Raw genomic sequence first — 15,352 nt, 5'->3', positions numbered from 1 at the left:
ATATATACTTTCAAACTTGTATTAGATTCAGAAGATCCTCAAAGGGTGATAGCAATAATAAAACAAAGCATGGGTACTAATATTGTCTAAAAAATAGTAGTACATATAATGGAGATAATTTTATAAAACTCATCTTAAGCTGGGGCTTCGTGTGAAAGATTATTTTTAAGTCAGATCTGATATACGAATAAATATTATTGTATTCATCGACATGTTCACCACGTACACTTCTGTGCACGTGTGTATGTGATTTATTGCCCAAAATAATTCTTGAAACAAAAAATGTTTATATTACTATTTTTTATTCCAAATAAAATGTGCATGAACTTGAAATAGCAACAACATCATGTAGGCAAAATTAATATCTGAGTGTCAAAAGCATAGCTCATGAAAGACACGTGAACATCACGCGCGGCTCAGCCACAATAGGATATAAAAACAAAAACATCCATATGTAAAAGTTTTAAAAAAATAGAACTTTATTCCCGGCTATTTCGCTGATGCAATGCTGCATCATGGTCATCTCTAACAACTAGGCACATGATATCGAATCACACACTATTTTCTAAAAAAAAGTATTAAATATTAATAAACGAATAAATGCCTCTCATAGTATCTCCGGCAATGCTAGGCTTTTGTTGGCAATCCACCATCACGCCACAGCAGACGATTTTCGCGTGGCTGCTGGTGATCACGCCATGTGGTTCTATGACAGTCGCACCAACCAATACAAAAGCTTTGCTCCAGTGACGTCACTCACGTGACCAACTCTTTGCTCTCCGCTCGCGTGGATTTCGAATTCTTATTTTAGAAATGCCGGTATAGCATCGTACTGAGGGGTAAGTGGTCATATCCGCCCGTTTTAAACTCTGTTATCTCTCTTTCGCAAAACTCGAGTTTTTGTTTAGTGCGTGGGTCTAAATTTATCCACAACAGAACTTTGTACTCGCATCGAAATCCGTTTAAGAGATATTGATAAAAATTAAAAATAAAATAGTCTTTCGATTTTTCTGCCCTTTTACACAGATCCGGTGTTAATTGCGAGATTGAACTCTGACCGATGCGTTTTATATATAAGAGAAAAAAAAAATTATGGTGTCTCAGACTTATGAGTAAATCCATTTTGGGCGGACTGAGCATGAAATTGTAGAATTTAAAAATTAATACATTACGAAGAACTGCTTTTTGCTTAACAAATTGTTTTTATTGGAGACTGAATAATTTACCGTAAGTATAATATTTACCTTATTTTTTTCAATTGTTTATATCTGTAAAGCTATTTTTCATTTCGTTAATGAATTCACTTTGAATTTGAATACCTTTAAAATTATTTCGTTCAGTTATTTTTTTCAATACTTTACACATAAAATTTTTTAAATGTCAATAATTTTAATAAAAGTTCAGTTTACAGATACGATGAGATAAGCTGCAAAATATTATATTTTTTAACATTAAAAAATAACTGGCTGAGTTTCTCCTGCAGTTTTTGAACTGAATGTTTGAAAAAAAAATTAATATTTTAGACAATTTAATTCAAATTTAATTTAACATAAGACAGTATATAGTTTGCACTAATTTGTTTAAACATTTTGAGTTTACTGCTTTACATATTTAGAGATATTGTAATGTATTTGTCGAGTATGTTGTAACAAAGCATTTAAGGTAATAATTTTTATGTAATATTAAAGAGAATGGACATTTGGTTTCCAATAGAACTCTTAAAGAATTGAATTTGTGCATTGATGTTTGTAATAATTTTCTTACTTGTTTACCTTAATTTTCTTACCTCTTCTTACTCTGCATATAAATTGCCTTATTTTACTGTAATACATTTGGAGAATTAGATTTATGAAATATTCGATCAAAATCAAAAATCATTTCAAAACAAACATTAATTATTTTAGAAATTTTCTCGCATATGATTTTACTTCATTAGAAAGCAGACTCTTAGTCCTTTTCCAAGTGGTAAATATTATGTTTCAAAATAAGGTATGTTTCCAAAATAAGGTAAATATTATGTTTCAATTTCAAATGTCGCCGAATTTAAAATTTTGCTTCCCCCCCCCCCTCTCTGGTAAACTAAGGATTGCAAGAATAAAATTTATGTATCAGGAAATAGCAATATCGGAAAGCTTTATTTAAATTTTTGATTTTAATGAAATCAGTATATTTAAAATGTTGGACTCTTGATTTAATGAAATGTTTTTCACTAAAAATGGGGTAATCAAACTTGTGTCCAAAATGCATGGACTTTTGATAATTTTGAATGTCATTTTGATAATTTTGAATTGAAATGTATTCTATATTGCAAGTTAGAAGTTATTCTGAAGTCTAATAATTTATGCTTTTTGCATTTTTTAACTAAAACCAATTTTATTTATTAATCCGAAGATTAAAATTTATAAAAATCCAAAACTAATGCTGATTGAAAGGGAAACTTATAAGTATTACATTATTAAAAATACAATTGCTTGCATATTTAATATATTTATTGTAAATATAGTCATACTGAATTATTTATTGTAAATATGGTATTTTTTTATTTATTTTCAAAATACTTTTGTTATATTATGGTTCGGCTTTTCGAAAGGATGCTTTTCGGATGCTGAAGTTTGATATAGAGATAATTAAAAAAATGCTGCTCATTTTAGACGAAATTTTGAGAGTTCTATTTCCTAACTTGAATATTTTGAATTTTGGCAATTTAATACAAATTTAAAATCGGTTTAATAATATTTTATTGAAAAATATCTAGTTAAAAGTGTTGTAATGAATAGGATGCTTTTCGGATGCTGGCGTTTGAAACAGAGGTAATTAAATATTAATGCTGCCCATTTATATGAAATTTTGAGACCTTTATTTCCTAACTTGAATACTTTGTATTTTAACAATATAATATCGGTTCAATAGCATTTTAGTAGAAAATATTTTTAACTCGTATTGAAAATATCTATTTAAAAGTGTTGTAATGAATAATAAAATATTTAAGCAAATTTTAATGCGTGTCATAAAATTTTGAATTTAATATCTTTATATAAAGAACTAATTTTTCATATGATTGAGAACTTAAGTAACCTGATTGTACGTTCAAATTAATTAAAATTTACTGATTTTGATAATCAGTATAAAATCTAATGTGTGTTGATACTTTCGGTTTCGTTGACACTGATTCTTAAAACAAAATATTTACTCAAGAACTCGTTTTTAAAATCTCTATCTGCATCGTGTGCTGATTAAAATTCTGTCGTGAATGATTACAGGAAGTGTCGTGCAAAGAGGTCATTTTTCTTTTCGTCCTTTTAAACAGTCATTGCGCCATCTGTCGCATTTTCGCCGAACTAATTTGTCTTGCATTGAGCGAGTTCCTGTGCGTTCAAAATTCGGTGAATAGCGACAAATTAGTTGCACGAAATTTGTATTACTTCTTAGATAAATCAGTATCTGGGTTGGTTGTGGGCAGAATAATAGTCTAAATTACAAATTTTATATTAAACGAGATAAATTTGCAAAAACTTTGCTGTTACTTCAGTAATTTAATCTGTAACCAATTCACTGTATTATGGAAGAAATCTGCGCTCTCCTAGGATTAAAAGTATTCAAAAAGGTACTAATCTTCAGTAGATTTTTCTCTCTTATGAAGAGGCATGTTGTTAACATCTTGAAATGCAGCGTGTTTGTTCTCCTTTTTACAAAATGATATTGAGTAAAAGAAGACTACTGGAAGTCAAACTGGACTGAACCTTTTTTTCAGAGATTAATTTTTAGTCAAAATGTCACTAAGAATAAATATAAAATAAAAAGCTATTGTGAAAAATATGATTTATAAAAAACTTTATGTAAATTTGATAATCTTAAAGTAATAAGAAATTTCTGAATTCTTCAATTTGTTTTATATTTCATCTTCTAGTAAGCTTTTAAATAATGACATTAAAACCCAACTTCCATTATAAAATCTTCACAATTTCCTGTGGGGAAACACGTGCCCGAAATTTTATTCGATAAGGCAATCTCAACCCCTCCTTCTTAAATGGTATTGTCTTCTTAAATTTCAGTATGATATAGTTAATTCATTTATAAAAATTCATGTTCCAAACAGAACTATTAAGGAGATAAAGAAGCTGAAATTGTGAATATTTAATAAAATTAAACAACTGTCTACATTAGATTATCGAATTAATGCAAAGAAAGCAGTTATTAATTGAATGACCTCAGAGCCAGATTTGCTATTTGAGATATGAGCCCTTTATAAGTCTGATTTAATACTATTTATAACTATATTTTAATTTTTGTAACCCACAAAGCTTAGGGCCCCAACAAAGTGGGGGCCCTAAGCTATGGTTTATGTAGCTTATACGTAAATCCGGCCCTGTATGACCTTCATTCTAGCCTTGATCGAACTACCAGCAACCGAGAGAATAAGCTGGCTAAACACTGATAGTTTTACTTGGCGAAAGAGCTGGCTGCTTGAGCGTTTTCCTCATGTTTTTTGTGTTCACAAACCATATTCCCTGAGAAAATCGCCCAAAGATACTATATTTCCCTAAGGTAGACAGATGTTGCTTTAACAACAACAATTTAAAATAATCTTTTAAAGTCCTTTTCGAAAGCATCCTTTCTGAAACAGCTCCGAATGCTTCACCGTAGTTAAGACCCAAAAGATCCGATGTGAAATGTGATTTTTTTCGCTTTATTACATATTTTCCTATCGTGTATTCTTCTCCCCTTGTTTCTCCGTTATTTTTAACATTTTATACATTCCTTTTTCGCTTGTTACACATTTCTTACATAATTTGTTGACCGACAAGAGTGAAGGTGATTTCTGAAACTCAGCATTAAATATACAGTTCTTATAAGATTAACGATATTTCAGGAGCCATAACTTTCAAAATAGCGTGCGTGATCTTATAACGCGGCTGTAATTCTGATATCCACTACACATTACTATTTTAAGGAGGAAATACTACGCGAATTATTTCTAGAAAGTTTGGTACTTCCTTGTTAAAACGATCATGAGTCATTGGCGACATTGACAAAATTTGATCTCCCATTATACATGGGAGATTAAATTTTGCCGTTTCTGGTAACAAAGTGCGGTGGTCTCTTTAATATGGAAGTATGAAATGTTCTCAGCAAGAACACCTTTATTTATAAAGTCTGTAATTCAAACATTAATCAGAAAAAAATGTTTTTTATAACAAAATGCTTTAAGCATTTAAAAAATCCCTTATGTAGTACTATGCAAAACAGTGATTAAGAAATCGTTGGGCATACATATGTAATTTAGAATGTTATAATTAAAACATTTTAATCAAGTACGTTGGGCATAGAAAGAAGAGTAAGTATTATTGAAACCACCTTAATAGATATCCTTAATGTTTGAAAATGTGTTAAATTCTGACAATCTTGTACATACAAGCAATTACGTGCATGACTGTTGTTCAGTTTTAACAAACAGCTTCTCCATTTTCGTACGAGTTCTTTTTGTCGTATTCCAAAGGTTTCTATAGACAAATCGTTAAATTTCTCTTGAATTCAATTTTTAAATATATGCTTGTGAGCTTTGCGTACATTGAAAAGTTGCGGTAATATTTCGATGTTAGTGCAACCACCTTAGTAGAAGTCAAATTCTCACAACCATACACATAGCAATTCTTCACGCAACTATGCACATAATAATTCCCCTGTTTCAGTAGCATCGCCTTTCCCCATGTGTAACGTGTATACAAGCCAATTTCCCTTAAAACGGCCTCCACGAAGACATCCCTCCCCTTAGGCAGATAGCCCTAGTGTGCTTTGCCATAATTAAATACACCACCACCTCAGTATCATCGCCATTTTCGTATGCGCTCTTTTTGTTGTAATCCAAGTTTTAGTAGTTCTTACAGAAGAAATATATTATATTTTTTTGTCTTTAATTTTAAAATATACGCACCTAAATTTTGCTGCTGTAAGAGAAACTGTAGTATAATTTCTACACGAATATAATAGTTTGCCGCAAAATCGGTATAGGGAACAAATGTCTCGCCACAAAATTCTACCAGAAAAAAAGAAATAAAAACTAGCTCTTAAGTAAGTTTATTGATTGATTAGATATATGATGTGCCATGATAGATACATAATTAAAACCTGAAATATGCATGCAATTATACGTATGTGCATCATATGTAACTTTTTGCCACAGAATCGTCATTCTTTTTCTCAAAAAATTGCCAAACTGCCCCAAGGTGGTTGCGCTATTACGTAAGTGCAGAATTACAGCCTTTTGTCGCAAGCTAGTTAAAGAGAATAATTGCTTTGAGTTTATTCTTAAAGTAATCCATAACAAAAGGAACAAAAGTCCTCTTGTAAGTAGGTTTGTTGATTGTTTTTTAGATGAATACCTAGTTAAAACGTAAAATATATCTAGAATAATAAGTTTGTGTATAAAAAAGTAAATTTTATAATGGAAAGTCGTCATTCGTTTTCTTTTGCAAAATTTGCCAAATGGCGCCAAGGTGGTTGCTCTAATATGTAAGTGTCAAAATAAGTTTAGACTATTTGAAAATGTACGATATTTGAGCAGACAGCTAAAAATATGCTTCAAAGGCTGACTTAAAAGAATGTCGGAACATTTGGTCGCCATTTACTTTCAATGATGATATATTGGTGTGATTCTGTAGCGCGCATACTTTTCAGATATGCAAAATAATAATGAAAATGGCGCGACGAATACGGAAAAGGTTACACCTACTTTAAGCTAATATTTTATCTCGTTTTGTAAATATTTTCACGCGAAATTAATAACTTCTAAAGACAACACAGAGACAATTTTCTTATCCTAAGGTACATATTTAATCTCTATTATGGCAAACTTTCGAAGAGCTGTAATTATTCTTCATACTCGCCTCTGACAAACTGATGTAAAACTTTATATCAAGTGTGAAAATTTATTAAAAAGTGGGATTTTTTTTCTTTTGTTTATGTTCGTCAAATTACACCTATGTTTATTTCCATTTAAGTTTCATATTTTTACCAGAATGTTGAACAAGTACTATTTTAAATTTTATTGCATATTTCCTGTTCACATGTGAAAGATCGATGTTTTAAAAATTTGTAAACGTATGCCTGTTATTTTAAGTATTTATCCTTTACCGCACAGTTTCTTAGTTGAGGGGGGGGGACAGGAATCAAAACAGAAATTGTGGCGTTTAATGCACTTCAAGCCTGTTCCGCCTTTCATCTTTAATTGTCCAATGCCAGCTGTCGGAAGGTCTTCATTTCTCATCTGTGCGTGCGTTAAAGACATAAATGTGAGCCCATTAAATAAGAAAGCTGGAATTAGTTAACGCGGAAGCACCAAAGCCTCCCCCCTTTTCAATTCAACCCATCCTGCCTTCACGACTGTCTCGTGATTGCAAAGCAGACAAAATATTTTATACTTGATATCGGTTGTATTTGCATACCTTTAGAAATAAGGTATTTAGATTATTAAGTGCTTTTTAGTAATAAGTTTGGATTCTTTTGGGCCTTTAAATAATTTTGAATTATTATCAGGCCGGAGGTGTAAAATTAATTTAAAGCTAGCTCTAAAATCTTTTAGTATATCAGCTGGAATTTCGCCAGTAAGTCTGGAGAAATAAGTATCACTTTTTTTATTGATAACATTTTTGTTTCCCAATGGCGGGCACTTGCCTATGTCGGCATCGGCCAATCATACGGCCAGATTTGGTGGCCTCTTTATTATGGAGGTACCTAACAGATGGGCCACTTTTGCCTCCTATAAAGGGACAGACAATTACATCCATGCCATCTCCGGAATTCGAACTCGGGCCCTTCGGTATCGCAGTCATACTCCCCTAACCACTATACCGTCTGGGAGGCTTTATTGATAACATTGTTATATAATTAGTTTAGGCTTAATGTTAAGAAACTGCTTCTTCAATCTAGAGCAAAATATAGTAAATGTTTTCTCTGACACCATCCACTATTCCAGCGGAGATTCATGTGGCCTACCAGCAGCCGAATGGTAAAGTCTTTTAACCCTGGTCTTTGGCCGGGGTTTGAATTTCAGGTAACGAGCTGGCTGTATGAGCGTTTTCGCGGTTTCCCCATGTGTGAATTGTATACGAGCCAGTTTCCGTTATAAAGTCCTCCCTCCTTAGGCAGACAGCCCTCGAGTGCTTTGCCATAATTAAATAAGCCAAATCTAACTTATGTAGATGTAGTCTTCTTATATTCTAACACTGCATTCGTTTGCATGGATTTCATAGTATATTTTAATTTATATTACAAAAAATTTGCTCTCTTTAGTTTTTATAAATTTTTAACAGTTGCACATTTCCTAATTTCATTGCTAGTGACAAAATCACGTCGATAGATCTCTCTCTAATACGCGAAGGAAATACTAAAACTGCACTTCCTAAATGTTTTTTAATCGTTTTTAAATTAGCTTTTAATTTACATTTTAATTTTGCGCTTTGTCATTTCCTAGATACACTTGGTTCATTCGTCCTGCAGTCGGCCTCGCTTGGTTGTTCGAAGAAATTTGCTACAAATTTGTTTTGAAGCAAATGCAAAACATAGAAGCTTCGAGTTTTGTCGCAATAAATTCTGCTAAATATATCTGACTAAATTTGACTTTTTGAAAAACACAAATTTTTTAATTACAGTTCAGTGAGATTATTTCGTAGGAAAGGCATCGTTCTCTCGCAGTCTGAACAATATGACGTTTGGTACTATGTTATGTTACCATAAAGATAGTTCTGAAAATATAATGAATACAAGCTATACAAAAGCAAAATCAAGGAACTGCTTTTTATGTAAAATACACTTCCATCGAGCTATATGAAGTAAAATTAAATGTTCTACAATTGCGATTTATCTTTCGTCTTTCCGTAAATGATATGATTTTCATGCCCAATAAATTATGTTCCATATGGTGTTGAATAATCGAGCTTTTATTTCTCTTTTCGATAAGTTAGACAAATGCCCCCCCCCCAATCGCTGAACACTGGTATTTCAATCCGAGGTTCACGAATCCCATCAACGGGCTGGCTGCATGGATGTTTTCGTGGTTTTACCCATGTGCAACGTGAACACGAGCCAGGTTTCCTTAGAATGTCCTCCACGAAAGCATCCCCTTCCCTCAGGCAGATAACTTTCGAGGTTTGCCGTGATCACATACACCAAACCATGAACAAAGTAGATATTTTTTTATCGTTTCGTATAACAGAAGAAAACAGTCATAGGATACTTTTCAATTCTTTCGTTAGTAGTAACGAAATTTATCATTTTTATAAATAGTAATATACATCTTTAACTTGGTAATTTATCCAGGAATTTACATTTTTCTCGTTATAAAACACGGAAGTTGCAAAAATTAAGCCTGTTTTATATTGAAAGTCGTAATTTGTTATAATTTTAAAAAAGAAAAAATCGGATATTTACTCAAAATGAAGAAATTGCGTATCGCAGAATCCAAAGATTTTAGAAAAGCTGGTTGCCTTTCTTCTGTACGTGGATTCACCAGTGGACTAGCGCTTAAGTTGTTGAACACTGGTAGTTTGATCTTGTTTCGATTCTAAGCGAACGGGTTGGCTGCATGGGTGATTTCGCGACCTTTTTTCCATGTGTATCGTGTTTACTAGTCTATTATTCCTTAGAAAACCCTCTAAGAAGGCATCTCGGTCCCTAGGCAAATAACCATCGAGTGGGTTTTGCCATAATTAAGTAAACCAAGCTAAGCCATGACGAAGAAAAATACTTTTTTAATCTTTTATGTAGCCGACTTTTACGTAACTGCTGCAAACTTTTCAAAATAGTTTTTCAATTCCTTCCCTTTTAACAACGTATTAGGCAGTTAACCTCTCAAGTCATGTCGTTTTCTATCCCTAAATCCCTCTACTTTATTAAAAGTCTTATTTAGTCCTATTTGACTACCTCAAATTCAGACTGCCTCTCATTTTTCTTCCAAATTATAACAGTGTATTATTTTTACAGTTCTAACTCATTCCAGCTCATTTATAAATATTCGTAACAATGTAACATAAGAAATTTCTCTTTACTTTGGCTTCAGATATTCTCTTTGATTCTCCTACCGGTACCCTAAAGTTTAGCCAATCATGAGATCTTCGTAAAGTTCTGAGAGGCAACATAGAGAATGCCGTACTTTTCATTTTCAGTTTTAATTAAACAGCAAAGACGTTGTTTTTTTCAGATGGCAACAGTAGATGTTATTCTTTTTTAGAACGTCTGATTTGTTTTACATTGGTTGACATTTCAACAAAACTGAGTTCTTTGAAATTTGTATGTTTTACGTTTCTTATTTAATTTTCTTTCCTATCCTCTTTTCTGATACATAGTTTCCGATTAATTTGTTCCACCTTTCATGTTTTTAATTTGGACTTGAGATACCTAATTTATTTCCATTCATTTGTTTTTTTTTTTTTTTTTTTTAATTAGAATAAAGCTTCAGATATCGGAAACTTCAGTTAACTAAATTGCTTTCTCCTCTTGCTGGGGCAAGTAAAATTAAGCTTGTTAATTTATTTCGGTGCATGATTTTTCGGATGTAAAAAGATACGTCTTCTCTTTATATTTGTCTAGAAGCTAGATCTGCTGCAGGTAACCCACCTTTCACTTTTCTGTAGGCTAATTAAAATATTTATTGACGGCAATTGAACAAAAACTATCGAACAGTGATGAATTAACAATGATATTGTCCCATAAGTATTGTTTCGTTGTAGTCTTTAATTAAGGAAATATATCCCCTAGATTTTAAGAATTTCCTTATCTGATCTATCAGGATAATTGACAGTTCTCTTTTATTAAGTGAAACATGTTTTGACACCACTTAGCGATTTGTCTGTTTCACATGAATTTGAAGGTTATCTAGTCACGATATATTCAAATTACTTACCTGGGAATTTAGAATTATTTGTAGATGATTTTAGTGATTTCCCATTCACGTTTATTTATTTTTTAATTAATATATATAGAATAGGGAAACTGATTACAACTATGGTGATGTTCTTTTACAGTTCTTTCTGACCTTCTCTTTAAATATAGAAAGTTTTGTTGCATAATTTTTTTAATAATATTTCACATGAATGAATATATATTATTGCTAATATATTATTGCTAATATATTTTAACTATATAATATTATTTGCTAATATATTTTAACACCGAAAAAAAAATTCGTAAAATTTAACCAATAGGAAAAAAGTTATCACTTATTCAAACTGAGTTACCATAACCATGTTGGGATTTGAAGTATCGGTATTTACGGAAAATCCCGTCGATCACAAGAAACGGCGCCAAACTAAAAAAAACTTATTTACTAAATACGTTCTATTCTTATTTTTCTTTCAAATTTATTATATTATCATTTATTTATATTTACTTTTTCATTAACAATTTCCATTATTTTTTATTCATTATTGCTTCTTAGTTTTTAAATAAATCGCCATTTCGTGTCCATTAACACATTATTTTGAGGCCGGTTAAGATTCCATAACTTTGGAAATATTCAACAGCATGCTCTTCTGTAGTAGGTAGGTCTCAAATTTTTATCTTTTTTTTTTTTTTTTTTTTTTTTTTTTTTTCGAAATTGCGTGATAGAGGGGGTGGAAGGGAGTCTTTACTCAAGAATAATAACTAACACGTGTAATCAAGGTTACACCAAACCCAGCGTGTTTGAAGACTTTTCCATTTTGGGCGAAAAATCGCGTAGTTTGCCGTCTTTTCTTTAATAGGCAAAAATGGTCGATGGGATTTTCCGTAAGTACCGAAGTGGTAATGTTTTTTCCCTTATGCAGTACAAATATGAACCAGATTTGTTAAACGTCCTCCACGAAGGCATCCCTCTTTTTCCCGAAAATATCGCTTGTGTTTGACTAAAACTCTTTTCGAAGCATCTGAACTGTGTATGCATAAACGAACATTGAAATAATTAGGAACTTTATGTACAATACAGAGCATCAACGAACCAGGCCTATTACAATACTAGAAAGCTTTTATCGGTACTTTTCCATTTTGTCGGCGCAAGCGATAAAGTCGCCAAAAATGGTACAACCGATGCCAAACGGAATTTCCTCGCTGGTAATCTTTTACTCTTCATTTTCAAAACAAGTGGCAGCCATTTCTTTTCAGATTGATTGTTTCTTTCAATGCTGGCATACAATTACATAGAATTTTAACCAGATAGTTCAATTTTATTCCCTAAGGCCATTTGCGGTAATTAAGTCGATTAGGTTGCAATCACACCGCTCACCCGAAGGCGAAAATATAGAAAAGGCAAAGGGTTAAATTTATCAATTCTAATGAGAATACACTAGCGAAGTAAAGCACTGCGGTTTCGCATAATTTCTCAGTAAGCTATTTGTACGAATTGAAATAATTCTTGCATTTAAACTTGTAATCCAAATTAAGATTTAACTTGAAATTAATGTAGATAATTACTGAGAGAATTAGATTTTTGTAGTGTAGTTTACGTGAGATGAGATCACATGATATGAAACGGCGAATCAGGATGTAGTACCATGAAAGCATAGTAAATTCTTAATGTCTATTTACAAATTTATTCTTTTTAGAAAATTTTAAACGATATTAAAATGTTTATGCCTTAAAAATTTCTTAGAACTAACGTCTGTTAACACTTTTTATATGTATACAGTGTGTTGTCGCCGATAAAGTCTGCTTGGCGAGATTTGCGCCGGCGAAACGGAAAGTGCCCTTTTATATCAAAGGACGAATCAAATTTTATTCAAAATTTTATATTCAAAGTGAGTTGTCATGTGATCACTGGCTTACGTTATTACGGTAAAGCGTCGAAAGATATCTGCCTAAGAGGAGAGATGCCTTCATGGAAGACTTTCTGAGGGAAAACTAACTTGTATTCACCTTACACATGGCAGAAATCACTAAAACACCCATGCAGCCAGACTATTCCCGGGATTTGAATCTCGGACCGAACTACGAGTGTTCAGCGACTTTACCGTTCGGCCGCTGGTGGGTCTGTGACCACTGGCAATGTATCAGGTAACATTAAGTCAGGCTTTTATAAAGCTTTTAAATCAGTCCGTAGAGGGTTTTAAATTTTTTTTAATTCACTTAAAATAACTCGAAAATTTTCTACTGAAATATTTTCAACAGTATTTACTTTTATAGCTTTTCTAAAAAGAAAACTACCTCTGTAAATTCCCATATAGTTAAGAATTTTCTATTTTTCTTTTTTATGAAAGAAAAATTCTTAATTTCCAGTGTATTTAATTAAAATTAATTAAATACACTGTGTATTTAATGAAAAATATTCTAATTTAAAGTTGTTTAATTTTTTCTAAAGTAGCAATGTATAAATTCCTTTCTTGAATATTTAATTTTATGTAACTATTTTGTGATTTACCTTGTTGATAATTCAACAAAGCTGAAACAATTTTTATAGAAAATCTTTATAGTAAGTACGATGATCGGCCCTTTTTGTTCCAAAACGTTTCGATTCATACATAGCGCCGCTTCATAAAACCAAAAATGAATAGAAATATACATATTTTAAAAAAAATTAAAAATAATGAAATGACAAACTATTTTGAGCGAAAACGCAGCCATAAGCAATAATCGCTGTCAAATTTAAGTGCCAGGCTAACCTCTGCCTACTTTATCCATTAGATCCTCCCTTGGACACCTTACACTTGTATCGATCGGTCTCGTTTGTGTCCTCTCACCAGTGACCGAGGCATAAGACTATGATGAACGCTGGTTAGTTTCGGCAGGGCTCAAATTCCAGGGTTTCTTCTGCATGTAACATAAGTCAATTTCTCATTGAAAGTCATCCATGAAGTCTTCCATACTTTGTCTTTCAGGCATGTGTTCAGACATAATCAAAAACATCTAGTCAGTCTTTATTTCATGGAATACCGCAAATTATTAAAGGGCGATCTGCTGAAGAGAAGTATGCCTTCGTGATGGACCTTTTTAAAGCTCATAATTCACGTCACGTGTAACGAAAACAGTGCAGTCAATCCATTTGACGAAATCTGAACTGGGTCGAACTATCTCTATTCATCTGTTTTATCTACTCGGTCGCTGATGAACATTTCGGGTAAGTATGCCACTAAGTAAAATTGTTTGAGACAAATATAAAATGAGTAGTGATAAAAAAATAAATAAAAATAAGCGAAATCGTGCTTGCAGAAAAAAAAAGTTGCAGGTGCAACATGCGACATGATAAAGCACGCTAGCTCGTACCTTACAAAAACATTAGTTCCTGCATTTACCACCAGATAATCCTCATTTTGATCCTTCACTGGACTCACTCTTGAATCAGAACAAAGCCTGTCTTAACAAAGTAACCAAGCCCATCTTAAAAAGAGTTGGGGCTATATATAGACTGAATACTTAACGCGAGCTGAGGACCGACTGATTTTTATGGCTTAACCCAGAAATTTATGTGATTGATAAATGTTAAGAGTGAAATTTGAAATTGTGAAAGTGCTTTGGCGTTATTCAGTTGGACACTCTTTTATTGGCATTATTTCCTGAAGCGTAGTTTTAAAATTTTATACTTTTGTCAAACGGCATTAAAACTTTCTTCCAGTTTCATTTGTGCGCAGCAGAAATAGCGTGTTAGTGTGCAAAAATTTGTCTTTGCATTTCTAGAATTATTAAAAAATTTATAGATAATTATTACAGATATTTAAATCTTATCCCTCCCCCTTTTTTTTTAAGAACTGGTATAAATAACTGGACTTAATTTTCCCATTACTAAGTGCAGTTTGCTTTGAATTTATTTTGGGTTTTTTCCTTTTATTCACTTAAGTTACAATTCTGCATAATGTATAACTCTGCTTATATAAGGATCAATTATAGTTATTCAGTAACAGCATCAATTACCAAACGAATATGAACCAAACTAATTTACAAGGACCGGACAAATGGTCACCAAGATTGGCGATTTTTCGCCAAATTTAGCGACAAAAATTAGTCGCCAAAATAATTGCCAGCTTAGCGGTATCTCACAGCCATTTTACCTCGGTGTTAAATAGATTTGCCCTTGCAATTTTATTTTTCCATCAAAGCTTCACTTTTCTTCTGGTTTTTCGTGTTACACTATACATAATTCAAGTCCTGAGAGACAAAGGATTGAAAACTTCATGGAGGAATATATATATGTAATCAAAGAAATAAAAGGTGATAATTAAAAATTTTCAGGAATTTACTTATATTCATTTAGCTTTAAATTTTACATAATTTAAATCTTAAGCGTTTGCAATAAATTAGTAAAATAATACAAAAAAATTAATAAAATGTTAATTCAGGGTAAGTTAAATGAATGCCAGTATTTAAAACCTTTACTACCCAAAATGTAATTAAT

At 32.0% G+C, this 15,352-nt stretch overlaps 1 protein-coding gene across 3 annotated transcripts in view; it reads left to right on the top strand.

The window, feature by feature from the left end:
• Positions 1–694: 694 nt before the first annotated feature.
• LOC118197288 (stearoyl-CoA desaturase 5-like) overlaps positions 695–15,352 on the top strand; it is a 35,570-nt gene continuing 20,912 nt past the window's right edge. The window contains exon 1 of one of the 3 annotated variants that reach the window (XM_035368988.2): positions 695–839. Coding sequence is in view for 1 of the 3 variants with exons in the window: in XM_085825102.1 (XP_085681228.1) it covers positions 14,068–14,080 (13 nt within the window). In the remaining 2 variants the exon portion in view is untranslated. The other 2 variants (XM_035368809.2, XM_085825102.1) reach the window with 2 other exon arrangements.

This window comes from Stegodyphus dumicola, chromosome 1, assembly GCF_044657685.1.
Source record: "Stegodyphus dumicola isolate Sdum_Otavi_A_Nest chromosome 1, ASM4465768v1".
In the NCBI taxonomy this organism is placed as follows: domain Eukaryota; kingdom Metazoa; phylum Arthropoda; class Arachnida; order Araneae; family Eresidae; genus Stegodyphus; species Stegodyphus dumicola.
This window is presented reverse-complemented; position numbering and strand designations above follow the sequence as displayed.